The sequence below is a fragment of the Manacus vitellinus genome, unplaced genomic scaffold (genome assembly GCF_001715985.3).
Source record: "Manacus vitellinus isolate BGI_N305 unplaced genomic scaffold, ASM171598v3 scaffold_12_pilon, whole genome shotgun sequence".
In the NCBI taxonomy this organism is placed as follows: Eukaryota; Metazoa; Chordata; class Aves; order Passeriformes; family Pipridae; genus Manacus; species Manacus vitellinus.
Window position 1 is genome coordinate 9,839,550 of NW_021938949.1, and position 23,437 is coordinate 9,862,986.

A 23,437-nucleotide genomic window follows, 5' to 3' on the forward strand; every position below is an offset into this window, starting at 1 on the left:
CCTGTCATTAAGGCCGCCCTCCACACTACTGTAGGACAATAGAAGTCCATTGCTTTTGTACAGCTTGATTCCATCCTCTATAATATGGACTGTGATGGTACCCTGTGAAAATAACCTCACATTACTTCAAAATAAACTTAAAAATTCTGATCTGGATTTTAAAACCCACTTAACAAGTCAGAGCTGTTCCCAAATAGATTTTGATTCAATGCATGACAGTGATAAAGGCGTTGCTTCCTTTTAAATTCAAGCAATGTATAGCTTCAAGGTTTTCCTTAATTATAGATAGATTTTTGTCATGATCTGTTATTCAGGCAAGCTGAGAAGTAATACAAGCAGCAGCAAGCAATAAACATCTGACTTCCAGAGTTCTGTAACATATATGGTGGTAAATTGCTCATGACAACAAAAGTATTGTCCTTTATTACTATACTGTTTCTTCTTGACAGGGGCAGTCAGTAAAACAGGAAAGAATCCCCACAAAGACACTCAGAAACATCAGTTATCACACAGAAGAAATGGGGTATAAACGTGGAGGACATGGAGAAAGGCTTCCTGACACCCTCAATGTTTTGCTAGGGTACTTCAGTGATTTCACAATTAAAAGGAGGTGATTGTCCTGCTCTGCTCTGCAGGGGTGGGGCCTCTCCTCCAGTGCTGTGTGCTGGTTTGGGCACCACAAGGTAGGAAAGACAGTGAGGTGTTAGAGAGGGTCCAAAGGAGGGCCATGAAGATGGGGAAGGACCTTAAGGGGAACCCGTGTGAGGAGCGGCTGAGGGCACTCGGTGTGTTCATCTGGAGGAGACTGAGGGGAGGCCTCACTGCAGGTACAACTTCCTCAGGAGGGGCAGAGGAGGGGCAGGGACTGAGCTCTGCTCTGTGGGGACCAGGGACAGGACTCAAGGGAATGGTCTGGAGTTGCATCTGGGCAGGTTTAGGTCGGGTGTTAGAAAAAGGATCTTCCCCCAGAGGGTGGTTGGGCACTGCCCAGGCTCCCCAGGGAAGGGGTCAGAGCACCAAGGCTGACAGAGCTCAAGTGTTTGGGCAACAATCTCAAGTCCATGGTGGGATTCTTGGGGCTGCCCTGTGCAGGGCCAGGAGCTGGACTTTGATGATACCTCTGGGTCTCCTCCAGATCAGGACATTCTATGATTCTATGAACATGAATTACCCTGCTTTACCCCACTTACAGACTCTGAGACCTAAATTTAATGCATGTAATAATTTATTGAAACACTTTTGGTGACTGTAGGCAGTGTTTTTTCATGTTGAAGGCCATATAACTCTTCATTTGAGTGACTGGCATGCAGCAGTACATTATCATAAATAATAAATCATTAAAATTTTGAGAAAGTCTATCATTTTTACATCAATATGTCACATGTTAAGGCATAAGCAAGCTGAATACTTGATCACTCAAGATGTTTTAAAAAGGAGGGTTTTTTTTTCCTTATGACCAAGATGAACAGCTCATAGGCACTGAGATATTTCACTGTAGCATAAAAGTGAGTTGGGGTAGAGGGGGAAGCACAGAGAGTACAGACAACTCACCGTTGCATTTGAGAGGTTTTTAGAACTTCCTGGCTCTGTGGCTGTCAGGCAGCCTAGTGTGTCAGCAGCCCACAGAATGGATTTTTAATTTTTAATTTGGCTTTGACAGTTTCTAGTGCCTTCAAAAAGGCTTTCTTCTCTTTGGAAACAGCATTTGCATGCTCACTGCTGCCTGTGTTTGATGCGTAGCTGTGGTATCTAGCACCAGAACTTCAGTGCCTCTGTAAAATGTATTTGGGTTCTCGACGAGACAAAGGTTTTGTGTTTAGGATGAAGGTCTGGAATTCAGGAGATCTGCCATAAAACTTTGCTAACACACATCTGTCTGGCCACTATCACTAACACATCTTGCAAACTCTTCTAATTAAATTAGGAAACTGTGCCTCATTTTTGAGCGCATGAAAGGCAGTGTAGAAGTGACTTTAGATGAAAGATTGGCGCCTTATTTTCTTGATACTTCAGGTTTGTTCCACTCATTATTGTCCACATATTCAGTGAAATATTGGTCTAATTATCTGAAAGGCCCAACTTAACTCAGACCAAGAGAAACAGGTGTAGATCCTTTTTATAGGTGACTTAGAACTTCAGGTCTCATTGTAATGGAAGTTAAGCGTTTAACTGCCTAGAGAAATTTCCAAAGGTGCCAGCTGTCCAACTCTGTCAGAAAGCAGGGACATCTGAAAAAAAAAATCTAATTTCTCTACACCTCTCTAGCATTTCTCATATTACAAACTCACACCAGGCAGAAGCTGTATGTCTGTGTATCACAATGGCACTTGATGCTTACTATTTGTGTTTATATACACTAGGTATATAATCTAGGTTATAGGAGATTATTTAATCCATTTGCTTCCAAAAAAATGCTACTTGGGCTGCCATTTACAACATCCAGAAGTTAAAAAAATAAATATATAGTTTGAGTAATTCCTTAAGTATCACTGTCAAAAGCCCACCAATTTCACTTCCATCATAACAATTTTAGCTATTTACTATATAACTATTTAGCCATTTTACTCTATTAACTATAAAACTATTCACCAACAATGAAGCCTGAAATGATGAATTTTGTTTAGTATCCTTCTTAATATGTTTCCTGAAGTAATCAGATATGATCTGACTCTTTATTTATTGATGTCTACTACTTCTGACTGCATAAAAGTCTCCTGGCTATTGATTAGAGATGTGCCACATAACTGAACTCCAAAATTTTTAAGCCTGTTCCAAGAAACTCAGTATCTGGCAAGTATTAATACCAGGAAATTTAGGGGGGAAGAGAGGTAAATAACCAGTTACAGGAAAAGAAATATGAAACTTGGGCTTGCCTTCAGAAGTTAAAAGTCACAGCATCCAGGGATATTGTAGCATGAGGATTTTGTTCAACATACTTTAGGTATGCTTAATATTCCTGTCTTATATAGTTTTCATGGATAAAATACAGATAGAATATTAGAAGAAGCCAATCATTAAGAGATATACTGCCTTTTCCTAGGCTGGTCTATGAAAATCATAAATGAAAAATGTATTCCCTTTTAAGTCAATAGGAATTTTGCCATTGATCTGAATAAATTCAGGATTTCACTAGATCATTTAAATGATACATCACTTTTCTGAGAATCATTAATTTGGATAATCTTCCTTCCAGCAGAAGGAAGACAGAACTCACTGTAGAGGTACTCACTGTAAAAACTAACTTTGTCAGAGAGAGTCACTGCAGGAACTTTCAAAGAACATCAGACACTAAAAGAGAGCTCACTGCCTCCAGCGTTCCCATATGCTGCTGGTGAACACAGGACATGAACAGGAGATTTTTGGGAATACACACAAGCTGTCTGTCACCCTGTCACTAATCACCAACCAGAGACACAGCGGGGCAGCCACTGCAGGACCTGTTCCCTTCCTGGCATTCTACAGACATTTAGCCCAAAATGCCAGGCTTAGAAATGTGTTTTAGAAGTGCAATAGGTTAGTTGTATGGAGAACAAACCCTGAGAGCTTCACATTTATTACTCAATTATTATTAACACATATCTCCCTGAAACTGTGTGAATTTTGGCCAATTCCAAGAGCAAGACAAATCACAGAATTTGCCTAGGGATATGCAAAATACATGTCAACGTATTATGAAATCAGCATATATATAAAATATATTGCAGTGTATCAAATGCTTTTACTTTTTCAGATCTGGGTATTTATTGCTCAAGTTGCTTTTCAGACTTCTAAGCCCACTTAGATTTGGTGTTTTTCGAAAAGTAAGATGCTACTGTGAAAAGACCTAATATCACACTTCTTTCTGTGGCACGTGAGATGCATTTCCTCTCTGCAGACTCCATTAGCACCACTTCCCACATGAACCAAAATTCTCAGTGCAGGAGCTGAAATGCATTAAACTCCATTGCAGGTGTCTCAGTGTTCTGCACAGAAGCAGGATAAAGTACCTCCTGCTTTATCTCCAAATACTGAAGTATGCATAATTATTACAGTCCACACTTGGCCTTTTCATGGTTTTCTGGAGTCAATAAGCTTTTTGGGGTCCCTTGAAATCCTTCCAGTCCTACAAGCTTTAAAGTCCAATAGCAGGTGAATAATTTCCCTGTTGCTGGCCAGGAAATTGTGTCCCTTGACCAGATAGTTCACTGTCATGATAGTATTGGCAAGTTCCTTTTTCTTTCCATGACAGTTGCATGAACCACAAATACATGTTTGTCTCAGTCATTCATATCTCTGCACATGTGTACAAAATGCACACTCACAGACATACATCAAATTAACTATATTTTTGAAGATACCCCACCAGAAATACACACTTGGATCTAGTGGTAGAATTTACAGAATAGAATGTTATGTACCCACTTTGTGACAAAGAAAGAGAGAAAAGAATACATGAGAGATTAGAAATCCGGGACAAAAGGCAGAACATCTTTCAGTGCCTTTCCATTACAGAGCATTACTGTAGAAGCAGCTCTGTCTTTCATGTCAGTGAGGTGGTTTCTCAATTCTGTCTGGAGCAGAGCGATGACCTTGAGTTCTCCCACCAGGGATTTCCCTTCTCCTTTCACTATTTTTGTGTCTCACCCTGTGACTGACAATTAGAAATGCTGTTATGTCCTGACCCCTATGACATGTGAAATGCCACAGCACCAGGTGTTCTGGGATGATGTAAAGTCACCTCGATGGGTTTCATCTCAAGTTCTAATGAGTGTGACAACATAACGATCCATGGAGAGGCTCCACAGAGTTCAAGGAGGCCAAGGGGAAAAAAATAAGTCATTGTCTGTGGAGGTAGTTTTTGCAAGAAACTAGAATGCACACAGATGGAAGAAGACTGACACGGAAATGACAAAATAAAGAATCTGGAGATTAATTTATTTACCCCAGCAGTTAGGCTGGGAGGTGTTTGGGCTTTCCCGTAATCAACAGCAGCTCCACTATTGACCCCTGGAGGGCATTTCATCCCCTGGCTCTGGAAAAGGTTATTTGCACTAAGAGGTACTTGTGGGTGAGGAGAGTAAACCAGCCCAAATCTTTTTAGATTTTAACTGTCAAAAATGCATTTACTTGTCATTGTACTAATTCCATCTGGCCAGGCTGCAATCATACTTTAAGCAGCATAGAACTAAATCATCTTATTTGATTTTAATGCTCATAACAGATTTACCTTACCCTTCCTGCTGCTTGCCCAGTTCCATTGTTATCTTTTCACCCTTTAAGATGACAAGATCTTGGGGGAAGTGATTGGTTATTTTCTATGTGTTTTGTAGTACTCATCTAACTCCCCATTGACATAATATTCAAATGTATTGTAGCGATATTACTCCCATCTATATTTTCATTGTCTAATATCTGAATTCACTGGTAATTTTACATTTAATTGCTGTGTTCAGTGTCTTTTATATGGTATGCCATCATGAAATGATCTCACAGACTAAATTTCTTTCTTTGCAGACTGATGGATATTCATCAGAAAACATATACCAAAATAGCAGTAATGCAGTCTTAAAATTTTCAGTCCTTTGCATTTAAATGCTTAGCAATATTTTAGGCATTATTAAATGAATGGCATTAAATTAACTCATTTGTGAAACGAATCTCACTTCAATGTTTTTTTCTTGTCAAAAATGTGCAGTTGCAAATTAGATTTCTTTTTCAAATAAAATGGAAAATGCTTTGCCTATAAATCCTTAAAGTTCAGCCTGTGAAAAATACAGTGGACTATGAAAGAGCATGTTCTACATCCGTGCTGTGCCTCAGCCAGTCTGAACAAAGGTCTAATGAGTCTCTGAACAGTGTGAAAAATATCACTGATTGTCTGAGTAGCTGACTGTAGGGCAGGCAAAAATCCTATTTGTCTAGATTTGATTGAAACTTGAGTTAACTGTCAGTGCCCACACAAACTGGAAAGACAGGATTAAAGGCCGGAGAGACATTAACAGGAGAAACGTTGTGCATCTGCCTTGGCAGATGATTTTTGCACTTCACAGGTTTAACTAAAGATCACTTTTGCAGCAGTTCTTAGGGAGCAAAACCCCTTCCAAATGAAATGATTAAAAAACAACTGAGGATTAAAGGACCAAAATCTAAGCTCTCATAAAACTATCCCAGATGTCAATAGTAATATAAGCAAAGATAAAGGAGAGCACTTACATTCAAATTTTCAAGATGATTAGGTGGCCATACATTAAAATCCATTGTACAATGCTAAGGGCCTTAGTCATCTTTTTTTTTTCCCCTGAATCATTAAGCAGATACCAAACCAATTTTTATTTGTGATTATGGGAGTACAATAATACTTTATAGTCTGTGAAAATTGTAAGGGTGGGACTGAATCACCTTAGTTCTTTCTGATTGTAACATGACTTCAGCCACATACCTGCCAAAAATTATGACTTGAAGTTACCCAGCCCATGTGAGCTGATGCATGGGGCTGTTTTAGTCTGGATCAATGGCAAATAATTCAATACAGAGCCACTGAGCTACCACAGCCAAGTTAGTCAAGGAATTTCTTTTCTGTTGTTTGATCTGATAACAGGCTTAGTGTCAGCACTGCTCGAGGAAATGCTCCAGATCCGAATGTGGAAGTTCAGATCCTGCTCCTGGGTTGTGTTCCCAGAGCCCACACTCAGTCAGAGCAACAGGAACAGAGTGTGAAGCTGTTTGAGCTGGGAAGTCAAAGGCATCAGGCACAGTAGTGGCCACCAGTTACAGATGGGCCTGACTTGATGTCCCATCACCTTGCTGTGAAGAGATGAGTGAAATTCTTAAAACCAGGAGGAGATTTTGGAATCTCTTCCTAATATGGGAAGAAATGGCAAATATTTATCTTTCTGCAAGAAAAATAAATATTAGGCTGCAATAATATTTACTAGTCTGCATAGACATTTAATTTCTAGTGTTGTCCTGTCATACTTACATAAAATATTGCTTATGAATGAAAGCCCCTAAAGGGAATATTCTAAAAATAATGGGGAAAATAAAGGGAACATTCTTAAAATTTTGTCTGACTCAGTTGCCATTGTACAAGTACCACATGGTCTCAACCAGATGGAATTCTTTGGGCTAAAAGACAAAAGATAAAGAAGTCCACGATATATTCCAAGTATTAATTCTCAGCTCTATTGCTGCAGGGTTTGAGTGGGTCCAGGAAATCATTTTCTGAACCAGAAGTAAAGGGTAACAAATAAGATTTATTAAGGAGTCCTTGTTTTAATGCAAAAGTACATTTTGCCCTTCAGTTTCAATTAAAATTACTCACTTGAGAACTCTAGCCTAAGAGGGAGGTTCAGGATGTCAGACACTTGTTGCCTCCAAAAATTGTATTTACGAGTGAACAAAATCACACGTTTGAAAAGTAAGCTACAACAAGAAGGAATGTATGTCACTGAGGGGGGACCAGGTCATTTTATCACCTATACTTGTATCAGGGTGAGAAATTCTACTTTGTCACCAGCTTCATATCAATTCTGAAGAACCTCAAAATTAAACTAAATGTAACATACTGAATTTCAGTACAAAAATATGACCATCTTTGCCTAAAACACTACTGTGATTCCATATCATTTGCAAGATTTTGTTGGATGAATTTAACTGTACATAATAACTCTTGACAAAAGAAAACATTTTGACTTGCTGCTTTGGACTTCACTAAGGACAGCTCACTGACTTTTTTCAGCAATCAGTTCACTGGCTTTGCTGTCTAAAATGAATGGATGGTTTTATTTGGGTTGGTTTGGTCTGCAGAGTTAAATAATCAGTTTCTTGTACCCTCCTGAATAAAATCAAAGTTCCCTCTTGTCAACAAGAAGGTGATTAGGGCATACACATAAGTTTATCACATCAGACAGGGTATCTGTTCCCAGCAGTGGCTGTGGAGTCTGCCCCTGCACGTAGAACACTTGAGAGGTGCTCAGCTAATCCACTGCCAGGGACTGAAGCCAAATGTAGATCAGACATTTTCCTATTATTAAAACTTTAAGTACATCTCAGTAATCTAATTACTGTCTACTAAACGACACTGGGCAGACCATTAGTCTATGCAAAAGGTGTCTGTATAGAAAAAAAATCTATAAAAAAAAAAATATTTAATGGAGTTAAATTGTTCAATTGGCAAACATGGCTGATCTCCAAAGGTTAGTGAGGATCCTGGCTCTGCACTACATTATTAGTGTGTGCTTCCAGCTCTGGCCTGGGTCCTTGGCAGTTATATTTCGGCAGACATGCTTTGATACCTTTCAAGTCTATCAAATACATATTTAATAAAAGTATTTCTCAAAATATCCAAGTGGAACCAGACAAAAGAAAATGTGCATGAACACTTTCCTTGATGGCACCTTTGTTTCAAAGCCTGAGCAACGTGTACAATTATAATTCCACATGGAGCTACAGAAAAGTAACCACTGAGACTCATCAGACTGTATTTTAAAAGCACCCAGAGGATGAAGAAAATCCAAAAAAGGGGAAAGGACAAAAAATTTGGGAATGAACTCTATCTTACAAGCACATCTCAGAAAGCAGTGGAGGAACATCTGCTTTTAAACAGTTAAATGGTAGAAATTTAGAGAGAGACAGCAAGTAATGCAGTTGCCTAGAGGAGTATCACAGCATCACAGCATCAACCAGGTTGGAAAAGACCTCTGAGCTCATCAAGTCCAACCTATAAGCTTAGACCACCCTGTCAGCTAGACCATGGCACTGAGTGCCACATCCAGCCTTCTCTCAAACACCTCCAGGGATGGTGACTCCACCACCTCCCTGGGCAGCCCATTCCAATGCCCAATCACCCTTTTTATCTTAATGTATAAAGGTACATCTACCCTGGAGGAGAGCTGGGAGGTGACTCAACTAGACTTCTCTGTTGTTAGTTTTTCCTTCTCTTAACTGCAGGAAATGATAAAAACTATGATGTCCAGATTACTGACAAAAAAAGCCATCCATATAGTAGCAGCAAAAAAAAGAGTGTTGAACAGAGTAGTATATTCCCTAATCCACACCATTTTTCTGCACAGGGCTGTGCAGAATAGCCTGTTCCACATGCCCTGAACAGTCACTGCATGACTAAACAATTCCTGCCTTTACATGCCCATTTTTCAGCTAAATTCCCACAACTATAAGCCCTCAGTCACTTGTATATTGTCCTGATATACATCAAGATTTCCAGGTCTTACTTTCCAACTCCAAATATGCCTCTGAGATATCCTTATAGCATTTAAAAGGTGTTCTTTCACTGTACACATATTAGCATAATATGAAAGAAATAATTAGCATATCAAATGCTAGAGATCAATTAGCTGCCAAAGCACCAGTCTAGACACAAGCGCCTGACACTTGTAATGAAATCAAAGCCAGGCTGGCCAAATGCTGCTGCTGCCTCAGCAGGCTCCTCAGAACAGCAGCAGTCAGTGTTCACTCATTACCCTCTGCACCAACAGTGCAGAAGCTGATTATCATCTGCTCCCACTTACTGCTGTTGTCGAGCCAAACCCTAAATGAGTTCCCAGATTCGGTGACTATTCGTTTACTGTCCGTGTCTATCGACTGTGTGGTTTTAGCCCGCAATTACCACTTGGTTCCTGTAATTCCTGCACGTGCTGCCGAGCTCTCTTCAGATGCAGCTCAGGAGCTGCCTCCTTCTTTAGACCTCCCCATGCTGGAAAAGAGAAAAGTGCTGCAGAGAGCCAGGGACACACTCCTGGTGCACAATGCAGTTCAGCTGCAAAAGTTCTGCTGTGTGAAGCCTCTTTGAGGTTTTGAAGGAGTCTGAAGAGGATTTAACTCGTGATGATGAAACAGGTCCAGAACACTGCACTGCACAAAGTAGAGATCAAATACATTTGCCCTCAGAAGAGGCATAAGAAATTGTGAGCTTCAGTGCCTTGGCGAGCTGAGAATGAACAGCCTGAGGCAGTACATGTCCAGAGAGCAGGAAATACAGCAAAACAGCAGCTAAGTACCTCATTCTGCAGTCTAAGTATGACCAATTCCTCAGGAGATTTTCCTCACCTAAAAAAGAGAGAAGGAAGAATTTTCTTTTAAAGGAGATGTGATCAAGTCTCTGCTCTGAATTCACTGTACAGCTGCATATCAAATGCAGCTAAGATTCTTCATTTGTCACTGAAGCTTTGCCTTCTTTGAAAAACTTCTTGCCCTTTCACCCTAATCACACCTCCTGTGACACAGATGGCTCAAATACCCATTTACTTCCATGGGACGATAAGATTTAATGTGCCATTATCAAATTTCTATCTGCAGATACTATTTAATACAGAGCCATATTATATGACCATGTATTCAGGAAATGAAGGCGACTTCTCTGGAATTTCATCCATGTGTTAAAGCAGAGACAATTCAGGAAAGAAATTGTAGACAGTGGTTTAGCAATAGATTTAGTCACATTAAAAAAGGAAAACGATGCAAACCTAAAGACTGGTGTGACTTGGTTGCTTTATGACTTCTACAAAATATTCTCCAACACACAGTATTTTTCTCTTACACTTTTTCCTTTCATCTAAAGAATGAACAGAAGTTCAGCACAGAAAAACTATCATTGGGTTTATATGCTTTGTTTTGAACTCTATTTCAACAGGCTGCTGACAGACAATAAAAACTATTTTTTTGCCCTCACCTGCAACTTACTTCTGAAAAGATGAGTTATAAAAATTGACTACTTTGGAAAAACAGTTCTGTTCTCATCCATTATTAAAATATGCAGTGCTCACAGTTTTATCTTCATACACTGCAGACCCACCAAACCTTCCTATGTGAATGCCCTGTGTGTATGTTCAATAGCATGTACTGACACCACTTCTGTGAAATGGAAAGAGGAGTTTGACCAACTCTCAGATCTACAACAAGTAAGAATACTACAGCAGCTGCCAAGGGTAACTCAGCCTTTGCTCCTAAGGTTTCACTTGGTGGTTTTCTGACAGGCATTACCTTTTTCACTGTTAGAAAAGTCAATGTCCCACAAGTGATCACCGGAACCTCATGTTCATACTGTGATTTTTAAAGGAATTATAGCTAATTTATCCTTTTGTCTTGTGCCTAAGATATAATTGTATGAACCTTACACATTCCAGAATCAAACTGGAGGGGATAAAGGACTCCTAAAGGAATGTAAGTCAGTGCTGCAGCACACCTTCAATTATTCTATGGTTAGAAATGCTGGGGGCAGGGGCTGGAGGGAAGGGGTGCATTTTGTCTTCACTTGCTATTATGATTAGTGTGGATTTAATGTAATAATTATAAATCGGGTAAGATAAATTCACAGCACGATCGTAGTAAGAAAACACATAAATATATTCATAATTTAGACATTTTAAACAAAATCATCTATTACTTGTCAGGAACTAAGAAACTCCTAAACATCTGCACAGAGCTCACACAAAATACAACAAATTGCCAAGAATTCCCTGAATATTCATTTCATTTGTTTGTGTTTAATTTGCAGCATATGATGTTTTATGCCAGTAATTATATAAAAGCAACACTTCTGAACACAGATAAAGACCTTCACAGAGTCTAGTAGAGAGCATAGTACAGTGTAACAATGTAATCCATTTAAAAGCAAAATAAAAAATACTGGTATCATTTCAAAAACGTAAAGCACCCAGTACAGCAGGAAGAAGCATTTATTATTTATACTCTGGAGGCTTTTCATTCACATTTACCAACTTGTTTACCATTTGGAACGAAGATGATGTAGCAAGGCACAGCCAATTTTTTTACTGTATTAAACTTTAAATGCAGTAACATTCTGGCAAACCATTCACATCCTTCCTCTCGAGTGACCGACGGAGATGTGAGAGGCTTAGTAAGATGTGCTTGGATCAAAGTGGTAGATGCTGTGTCACATATAATTTCTGGATTTGGATACATAGCTGAGGTTAAATGCTAGAAATACATTTAGGCTTGCCAAGGCAGGCAGGTGTCATGAATAATGTATTGCATCCTGCAACAGAGAACCCACCTTAGAGGCTTTTATATCTATCCATTCAAGTGCTGGTCCAACATACAGAGCATGAATTTTTCACACAAAAACCTGTCTGAGATTTTTGGCTGTGGACACATGACAGGTGATTGTTCAGGGCACCATCCTATCTAAGTCAACAATATAAAAAGTTAACAAACTCGCTGAAAACCACAGAGATGTTCTGCAATCTGCCTGCATAATTTGTATTATGTTATGCTTTTACCAGACACCGCAATAAAATACCGGTATGCAACTATGAATGGACTGAGATGCACAGGAAAAAACACTTCAATAAACTGTTGAGAGCCATTCCACTGTCTCTCAGTGGAGATGGTGGCTGCTGAAAGCACTGGTCATCTCTACTACCTGGTCTTCACCTGTTTTCACACCATAAAAATGCAGATTCTACTGTGACCCTTAAGACAATACTGCAATACCCCAACGTCTATAAAAGAAGGTTATACTATTTGGAACAGCCTCTGTATATACATCTCAAAGTACAACCAAAACAGCCTTGCCACAGTTGCCTCACAACCTGTGAGAAGCCTCTGCTTCCCAGGCACTTCACTTTGACCTTAAAGCTCCCTGAACACTGAGAGCTTCTCCTGTGCATGGCTGGAATTACCCCCCTCTGAGCACATCTAAAATCTGGTTTGCTGAGGGGTTTATTTTCAGGGTATGTTCAGAACATCCTATGGCCAGGCTAATCTGGAGCTGGTAAATTTTTTTCCTAAGATAGGGATGCTTATGTTGATATGTGTGTTTAAATAACTGCCCGGAGATCAGAAAACTCTTCCCAGTAGTGGGAGACCTGGATTCCATTTCCTCATTAGCCTGGAAGGCTTCAAAGTGCATCTCCCACCATCCTAGGAAAAGCTTCCAGCCTGTGCCTGTTCTGGAGGGCAGGCAGCCTCCTCCTTTCCTGTACAGCAATTGCTCTGTGGCACAGAAAGGACACAGGATTCACAGCTGAAAGGGAAAAAGCAAATATAATGCTATTATTCATATAAATTATGGAATAGAAATCTGAAACTATTTTGCCATTGGCTATTTATCATGCACAGCCAAACTATGTGCCAGTTAGTATCAGCTGAGGGGAAAAAAGCAACTATCTCACAACTAACAACATTGCCAGAGCCAAAACTCAGTCCCAGATTCAGCCAATACTACATGATCAAATTCCTGTCAATAGACTGTCATGGTGTTGAAGCTTCTAACTTGACAGCAATCTGCCTCCACAAAACCAACCTGCATATACAAAACATGCTGAATGGGTATGAGACAGTATCTGTTTACTGATTACTATTGAATAAATTTTTAAAAAAAGTAATTGCCCTGTCATATTCTAGCCTTGATGTACTTCAGAAAAAAAAAATTTCAACCTTCAGGCAGGGGAAAAAAAGAACATTTGATAAGGTATGGTTTTCCCCAAATCTGATAAACACAATCCCAAAGCATCTCTTAAAAAAGTCAGAGCTGGTACTTTACAGATAACTATGCTCCTGGCAAAATACCAAATTACACTTAGCTGGAAAGCAAAATCTACACCGGGCATCAGGGACTGGCTTAAAGATGTAACTGCAACATCTCCTTAGGAAAAATAAAAAATTATAAAAAAAAGGAAAGATGTGTTATAAAGAGAGAACACTCTGTGTTGGGCTTCATTAGTGCTCAGAAACAATTACCCCTTTTACCCCTCCATCACGTGAACAATGAATGAAAAAATCGGCCTCCAAATAAAATATAATATCAAAAAGGGCCTGGAGCTCACAGTGACTAAAAGGGCTGGAGATGCAGGAAAAAGGAGTTCTTTCCACAGTCATCACTCCCTCACTGATGCAGGCAAGCAGGAAATCACCCACAGGGAGAGAGTTGGTGGATCTCGATCCCAGGGGCAGCACACCATGACCAGCAGAGAAAATTCCAGGAAGGAGGAACCTGTAATGCTGACGGGGCCCAGGGCACATGGGTTTGCTCTGCAGGAAACAGGGATCTGGCAAAGAACTGCAGCTGTGAGAGACAAGCCTGCACCTTCAGCTGCCTCTGGCACAGCAAGTGTGTGGGTAACACCACACAGCAGGGCTGAGCAGGCCAGCTGGAACTTGGAATGCTCACAGGGGGGGCAGGGATCACTCCCCTCCCCTTGGATTTCCTTCCTTGCACACTGTGCCAGTGCACACACAGCCACGGATTTTCAGTCACTGAAGTTCACTGAATTGGGTTCCCTGGTCTCTGAATGTGTATAAAGACAAAGCACTGATTATTCTGAACACCCCTGAGTATAAAAGAAAGGTGTATATTCCCAGTAGGAAGATGGAAGCCTTTTAACAGATGCTGAATGAGTAACATACATCAATATATAGCTGGGTCCCGAGGGTGGGGGTAAGGAGACAGCACCTGCTTGGGTAATGGAGGGGTTGTTAGGGTTTAACTGAACCTGGGGGATAAGTTATGAGCCAAAATTTCCTAAAATATAGACAATGGAGGGAAGTACCATGGTTAGAAGACTAAAGACAAGTTAAAGTAAGAATGCTCAAAACTGGAAATAACAGGCCAACAAGAAGTCAGAACATGGACAGCACCTTCTGTAAATAATGTTATAAAAGAGATTGGAGTTTAATAAAGCTGAAACAGTAAACAACAAATAAGAATCAATTTAAACTCCCCTGTCTGATTTAAGTAATACTACTGCAAGTGGTTTATACTGCATTATGCAAACTTCTTTCCATTGATCTGACAAATCTGATTAAATGTTTCTAAGCACTCCCCAAGCTGAAATTGAGGTCATGTACAAGATTATTTTCTACAACTCAAACGACTATTGCATTCAAATAATTCAAAGCAATGCAGTGTGGATATGAACAAGGGTGTGTGTTCACTAATGTTCCATCAAAATATTAATGCAAAGATAGATTTTGATTACACGTTTTCAACAATCCAATTTCATTATATCTTTGTGAAAAACACTGTGCCTCAAAACTTAGTAAAACTTGCCATGGCACAAAACCAAGAGCTGTCCCAAGGAGGACTTTGCAGAGGAAGATTTCTCCAATATGAAATGTGTCCTGCATATTGCTGTGCAGGAAGTGAACACGGAGCAGAGAGCTGGGAAAAGCATTCCCAAAACCTGCAACCCCTCTGTGGTCCTTCTGACACTAATACAAGTTACAACAATCTTCTTGTCAGGACACAGAAGGTTCAGGACCAGAACTGCTGCAGGATCAGGGGCTGTGGGTCTCCTTTAAAGCCTTCTGCCCCTCTCCAGTGTGGAGCAGAGGTCACAGATCAGCCATCGAGGGTCCCACCACAGCTCTGCTCAAGTCTGCCACAGTAATAGATACCGAGGTTTTAGAAGACCTGTGTAGAAAAGTGGTTGATTTTCCAGCTCCAGGATTTTTTAGTCACCCATAGGAAAGAACAGGTGTCTGACATGTGCTGGGAGGTCTCTGCCTGTTTTACACTTCAGCTTCAACCACTGTTGACAATCCAGAAGCACAAGTATATAATGTCAGGTTTCTTCCCCTTCTTCTCCAGATTTTCATTGTCCATAAAAAGGCACCCAGACAATTAAGATTATGGCAACATAAACCTCCAACATTAGCGTTAAAAATCTGTAAATCTATTAATATTCTATAATCTGTAAATATCTGTAAACCTGTTCACAAGGGAAAGCAGCAGCTCCCATGGCTCTGGGAGCCCAGCTGAATGGGGTGCTTTGCTGCATGTCAAAGAAGCCACAAGATTGTTATGGCACCTCCAAAGGAGCAACAGGTTCTAAGTCCTAGAGCATTCTCAGCAAACCCCCACCAATAATCCTTTCTGAGTCAAACTTAACTAATGTCAAACCCAGCTCAATTCTCTCTACTCCTGCAGAATGCCATCAGGAGACAAATAGCATCTTAGACGGGTCTCAAGATATTGTTTTATTGTGTTTATTTAATTTCAGAAAACAGATATACTTCCCTTAGAATAAACTGTTCTGCCAATATTTCAAAAGATTAAATAGTGTGACTCACACTGCTGTGACTCACCCACCTGAATATTGATTTCAAGGAAAATCGTGCGATATCTGATTAAAGATTATTAGTTACTCTTAGAGGATTAATTCCATAGTACCCAACAAGATCAGTCTTGTCAGATCAAATACTCCCACTAACAGAATGGCAGAAACTGTTAACAACATATTTCTGAACATGTTTTAAGCTTTGAACTCGATACCACGGAAGTTTCTGATTCTAAGAGACAGGAATACCCAGAAGCTTTATGGCAATAGCAAATGGGAAAATACTTTCTTCCTACTACATTTCTTAATAAGTCATTATCAATTAGTTAGGGTGAAAAGCTACCTAGAGACTGATTATCAGCCCATGACATAATGTATTCTTTTGATACAAATATGCAATTAAAGCTGGTGATATTTCCAAATAGATAAGAATGGATAGAATGGAAAATAAATGAACAATAACAATACAGTTTGCTTGGTAAACTGAACTCAAAGGGTTCTTCAAAAACAGCCAAATACAACCCTTGTAATATCAAAGTTAAACATTGTAATCCCTGACTAAAGGATCTAAAGAATTGTCAGCAGTAACTACCTCAATACAAGCTACCAAGTCACAAGTAGAACCAATAATTGAAATTAATTATCTGTGGTTTGTAGATAAGTATATTAGATGATCGTTATTCTAAATGTTTCTGCTTGCAAAATCTATAAGTAACAACTGCTGCAGAAATCATTTGTGTTGAGTTTCCCCATGTAATCTTATAATAAGTTAAATCAATCATAATGATGCTGCTGCCATTATTGGCAGATCTGTAAACTGGAGTTCGTTCTTTGATGTTTTTGCAATTCTGACTTTGATACCTGGAGCATATCAGGAAAAAAATCTATGGTAGACAACCAGGGGCTTGTCAAATTTCTCACACTTGATTTAAAAAAAAGCCACAAGGGGTTTGATCACTGATGCACTGTGCTGATCCTGGACACAATTATTAACAACATCACTAGCATTTATATAAATAAACTTTCACCATTTTCCAAGTAAAATTACAAACCTGTAATAACAGAAACTTAGAGAAGCCAAGTCAATGTCAGCTTACTGCACTTTATTTTATGGCTGTGCAGAGCTCATTTATCACTCCTTTGTAAACACTCTGCTGGCCTTGATGCAGTGTGTCTTTGCACAGTACAAAAACAAAACCCTTTTTAATTATCACAATGAGAGGCACAACTAATGAAAAACAATGATATTCATTAAGCCTTTCCTAATTAATTTCTTTACACGGTCTTTTTTTAACCCAATACAGTTCAACTAAAAGCTAAGTAAAACTATTACTATTATTCAATTTTAAGATTACCAAAGAAGAAAATGCTGCAGAATTTGTATAAGATTGAAGAAAGGATGTACAGCTGTTTTCTGACACATTTAAGGCACAAATAGAAAGAAACATGGATTAAAAGACCAAGGTCTGCTATTTGCACTCTTAAAACAGAGATGGGTTGAAGAATTAGGGAAAAAAAGCACTTTCAAACCTTGAAGACTGAGGTTTGGAAGCATCTTTGTGGTAATGTTTCATATTATAGTAGATATTTGGAACAAAACTAGTCTGATCTTTATCCTGGAAACAGGATACAATGAGCAGTGAAAATATTTAAAAAGCAGATCAGAGTATTCTCATCTTCCATTTTAAAGGAATTTGTTTGCCTCTGACAGCATCTCCACTTTATCTAAACCTGTTAACCAGGCTCTGCCAGAAATCCTGTACACACAAGCCTACTTATGAGGGGTAAACAGTTGTCTTTGCAATAATTCAACATCCACAATGTGCCAGGTGCTTTCAAAGCATTTCTTTTCTCTGTAACTGGATTATAAGGGTTAAAAACAGAGTCCTAAAACAGTGGCATTATCACAGTCACATGATGAACACAGACAGTGCAAGCTGGAGTGGAGAGACACTCAGAAAGGCTCAGGGTGCCCTGTAGAGCTTGGAAACATGAGCAATAGTTGAGTGATGCTTTCCTGGACAGAGCAAAATGAACTTCCCAACAGCTGGAATCACTGATGTTTTGCAGCGTGTTTCACACACCCACATCTGCTGAAGGATATTTAAGAAGTACTTCTGAGAAGTCCTAAAAATAAATAGCTAAAATTCTGAGTTCACAGATTTTAAGGGAAGTGTGCTGTAGTACAGAGCACACTGGTATCAACAACAAATGTCTGAATGCCATCAAATTCCAGGGAATACTGAAGCATTTCTTTCATTTCAGTAGTTTAAATGAACATACAAAAGGCATGTAAAAAAGCATATATGAGGAAATACTCAAATGGTTTCCTGACAAAGGAAATGATCTTCAACTCAAAAATGAAACCTCAGTTCCAGGTAGAATTGTAGATTGAATGTGAAAGTTTAACCTCAAAGAGAAACCATTTACAATCCATCAAAAAGAAAATGGATCCAATTGCAAAGAAATTCGACAATAAGCAATCCAAAGGTTAAAAAGACAAAATGATCACTAGAATCACTTGTCAGAGGGCAATCTCATGCAGTGAGAAGCAGTATTTCAAAGCAGGTAAATAAGTACAGGACAAAGTTTTATTAGAACAAGGATGCTGAACACTAACTCCTAGCAACAAAGTCATGGAACAGCATCCTGTTACACTTATATTTTTCCCAAATCACTTGGGACCTCAAGCAGCCTTGCAGCACAACCCCTATTTTCACCTTTTAAAGTAAAACACAGCAAATGGGGTGAAATGCCAAAGCACTCAGGACAACCAGGCCTAGGGACCTCTAATTTAGTCCAGTAACAACCCCTTAATTCCTCTGCCTTCCAGCAGTTCTTAGGAAGCAGAAACAAAGGGCTTTAGAGCCTTCTGCTGTTCAGTCTCTCTGAGCAGAGTTCACTGACACAATAGCTTTTATTTTTAGAAGTATGAACACCCGGCAATGGGCTTGATAATACAAAGTATCTCCCAAAATCACTGTATTTTTATTGCATGTTGGTAGCCAGTGCTAACACTGACATGAGAAAACATTCCATCTTTCCATATCACTTTTTCTTCCTGTATTTCCACTTCTTCATTATCACAAGGTACCATATTTCTAACAAGGAACAATTCCTAAACTAAACACACTATCATAAAATATACCTAATAAAAAGTCCTGGCAACTGAATAAAAACTGAGTTTTAGAAGTCTATGCTAAAATTACTGGGGAACAATTTTATTCCTAAAAACAACAACTCTATGAATTTATTTATTTTTTAAATGCAAAATCTTGTAATTATATTACGGTCAGCTGATAATTTTAATTGATAAGGAAACTGTAACCCATGAAAATATGAATCCCATGAACTCAAAAAAAAAAAAAAAAGAAAGAAAGAAGAAAAAACTGTGTGGCATTCATCTTATGCAGAGACTCTAAATTATACATTTTATTATCCTAGTGAGATTTATACTCCCATTATCTCTTACACCCACATAAGACAAAGGAAGTGTAAATCTGTCTTTCTCTGTGTAGAGAATTTCTTAATGCTGTATTAGAGAGACAATTATTCTACCCTCACAATTCATAACACTGTTTTCTTAACAACCAGAAACACTCTCATTTAGTATTAAGACAGATGTTTTGACTGAGAGCAACTATTATATGTGCTGAAACTAAAAATTAAAACCCCACATGAATAAATATTCAAATGTACATTAATCCTTATTCTAAGGGCGATCTTCCACCACCAAAATGCTTGGCCAAGATTGTCTCTAGACATTTGCAGCAGCTAAAGGTATTACACCTTTACTGAACTTTCATAAATTACTTTTACTCCAACTACAAACCACCCAAGTCCTTTCTTCTGCTGTTAATTGTATGTAGGGGGGGGTATCACACCTGTGCCAATTCCCACTCCTATAAACACCAGAAGTACAGGCTGATTGCTTCTAAATTGAGACACAGTTTTTAACAATACAAATGGTATGAGAAAAAAATCTTGTAAATATGTCAAATTTGTATTTGATATATTTTCCTATATCATCCCACAATATGACATCCATCATCAGTTGGGCTGGGATGGGCTCCTGACTGGAAAGTTTGCTGCCAGCTCTTTGCACATGGTAACTACTCACTCAAACTGTTTAAACAGTTCAGCTGCCACAACGTTCCCTGGAGATCAAGCTGCTGTCTGGGGCAGATACAGTCAAGACTTTTGGGTCATCACAGGTTAAACTGACACTGTGACATCGAGATTTAATGGGTGAGTTTTACCATTAAAAAATACTATGAGTATTATTCCTTATTGGTATTTATAGAATATTTGGATCACAGAATGGTTTGGGTTGAAGGGGCATTAAAGATCATCCAGTCCTAAGCCCCCTGCCCCTGCTCCCACTCCCATCCAGGCTGACCCTGAACACTTCCAGGGACAGGGCATCCACAACTTCCTTGGGCAACCTGTGTCAGAGCCTCACCACCCCCACAGTGAAGAATCTCTTCCTTCTATCTCATCTAAATCTACCCTCTTTCAGTTTAAAGTTATTACCCCTTGTCATACCAACTCATTCACATCTTTCTTATGCTGGGGGCCCCAGAGCTGGATGCAGCACAGCAGGTGGGATGGTGGGATCTCACAGGAGTAGAGTAGAGGGGCAGAATCACTTCCCCCACCTGCTGGTCCCACTTCTCTTGATGCAGACCAGGACAACTTTGGCTTTCTGAGCAGCCAGTGCACACTGGCAGGTCATGTTGAGCTCCTTGGCCACCAATATCCCCAAGTCTTTCTCCCCAGGGCTGCTCTCAAGTGATATTATAAATAGTTGTAGGAATATTATAAAATAGAAAATATTCATCATTTGAAACATCCTATTTCAACAGCATTCAGAGGACATTCTTTGTTCCATAGCACTTGTTAAATTTGCAAATTGCATAGTAACTGAGATATATTTCAAGGAGCTGTACTCTAACATGGCTATAACATGCCATTAGTAGATATATGTTACTGGGTTTTATATGAACCAATGTCGTCATCCCAGAGAGCAGAGTTTAATGAATTGCAAACCCATGCACTTGAAGCAGCAATAACACACCTTGGGGAATACTCCCATCCTGTTGCTTGAGAAGGTTTGCATACAAAACAGCACTTCCTCAAATGCAGACAGAAAACTCTGGATTCTCAAGTAAAGACTACAATTCACAGACTGAATTTTTCACTGAAGCTGAGATGCACCCCATATAGCTGGGAGAAGAGGGGACTCATTCCCTCCTCTCTCCACTATTCCCACAGCCATCTCAGACCTGGTGCAGTGAAGGACAGCTTTAGGGATGCTGTACATTATACCAACCCCCCAGGTCATTCTTCCAGTGTGCAATCACCTCTGTGCCCAACCACACTGGCCAACTGCTTCTCAGTAACTCTCCAACCAAGTAACCTCTTGTTCTAGTTCTGTCTCCCCAGGATAGTCTTCCTCAGGGAAATCCTCAACCATCTGGTTAGCTCAGCTTTCAACTAGCTTTGATCCAAGAAAGTGGCTCAAAGCAGTAAGAAAACCAAAAATATAGATATTCCTCTCAGTATTTTGCATATATTGAACCAGACACTGATCTTAGTTCCATTAATGTAAATCCAGAACTTCACTGAGGACAAGGATATAGGGCAGGGAACATGATTGTGCTCTTCTGCCCAATATCAAACACAGCTGTTTTTTAAGTAAACAAAGAAAACACCACCACTGTGCAAAAGAACAAACCTTCAGCTCCTATAAATCAGCCTCGCTTCGCTGAAGTCAAGTGAGTTATGAAAATTCACATCAACTGCACATTTCCTCCCGTGTGGGATGAAGAGTGTTCTGTTTGCTCCCCTGGGCCTCAGCTCAGGCGCTGGATGAATACAACTGGGTTTTTTTCCAAAATGAGTATTAACATATTTTCTCCTGAGTCACATACTTTTAGCTTTTACACACTGCACACTGCCAAGATGACTAAAAAAGCTTTAAAACATATTTAAATGTTTTTTCAATGAAAAGGAAAAAATCAATGACATTATTTTCTTATACAATTAGAAAACTCACCTCATTTCATCGCCATTTATTGTACCAAAATGCTAAAAAGGCAATTTTCTGTAGAGAACAGATCTCAGGATAATACACAGTGCTGAACAAAATGAAAAAGGAAACTTTGAGACAGAGCAACCAGCAGCCCTGAAAAGGCCACACAGAGTGATGTGGAATGACAGATTTTAGCCAGGAATCATAAGGAACAAGACACCAATAAAATTATAATGAAAAAAATTATGAGTCTGCACATAGGTAACTAACTGTAACCTTGTAATCAAAGTTATTCTTACATCAATTTTATGGATTGAAATTTATATATAAGTACTTGGATTTCTGAAGATAAAACAGGCTAAGATCTCCTCCATTAACAAACAGAACACAAAACATCAGAAACCTGAAGTTGGAAGTCTGTTTTTCAAAGAAATTAAAGGTCACAACTGGATGTCAGTAAACATCATGTTATTATGTTTTCATAGAACAATGTTGCATTAATATTTTCAAAGCATACCCAAGACATTATTTGTAATTTTCAGGGAAAAGGATACATTTTAACAAATCCAGACACTCCATGTGTATTGTTGCATTGTCTCATGAAAAAAACCACTCCTAAACAGACAAAGGCACCTCTTCAGTTCCAGATAATGTACACATAGTGTGCCCTGAAAAGTATTATTGACTTGTAAAGTCAGGTATGCCCAAGTTAGAAAGCATCAGAATTAGATCTCTTTGTGTTTATTGAATTTAGCAAATCCTTGTGTACATGCTGAAACCCTGGGCTGTCACCTTGCCTGTCACATGCTCTCTAATTTTAGTGCACAGCAGAGTCATTGCTCGTGTTGGGTTTGCTGCAGTAATGTGAAGGGTATCCTTTTAATACAGAAAATGTTTTATTCTTAAAGGCTTATTTCTACTGCACTGAAGCCATTACCAAAATGTCAGTCAAATCCAGTGGGATGATGATTAGTCATATTAAATCCTGCTTGAAATTCTACAGATTTTTGTGGCTTTCTAACAGTGCTTACAACAGTGTGGGGGCTGGTGTGGAGGGACAACCCCCCCCATTCCTGGGAAAGTCATCTGCCCACTGATGTGTCCTGCTCATGAGCCTCAGTGACACACCTGAACAGTGTCAGTAGACCTGGAGACTGAAACTGCCTAAAATACCCTAAATATTAAAATAATTCTGCAAGGAGTCTTACACTGCACTGAAAACAAACTGAAATAAGGGACATTACCCCCCCCCCAAAAAAAACCCCACACATGAAGAAGACAAAATGTAATTTTAAGCCGTTCAAGTTTTGTAAGCATGCAGTAGGCTGTAGCAACAGAATTGTTTATGCAGTTATACATCTGCTGAGATGGATAAAAACAGAAAAAA

At 39.3% G+C, this 23,437-nt stretch overlaps 1 protein-coding gene across 1 annotated transcript in view; it reads right to left on the reverse strand.

Annotated features, from left to right (window-relative positions):
• Positions 1-23,437, reverse strand: part of NPTX2 (neuronal pentraxin 2) — a 55,348-nt gene that overhangs the window by 12,256 nt on the left and 19,655 nt on the right. Inside the window, 1 exon segment of the mRNA XM_008928024.3 lies at positions 2-102. Coding sequence (XP_008926272.3) covers positions 2-102 — 101 coding nt within the window.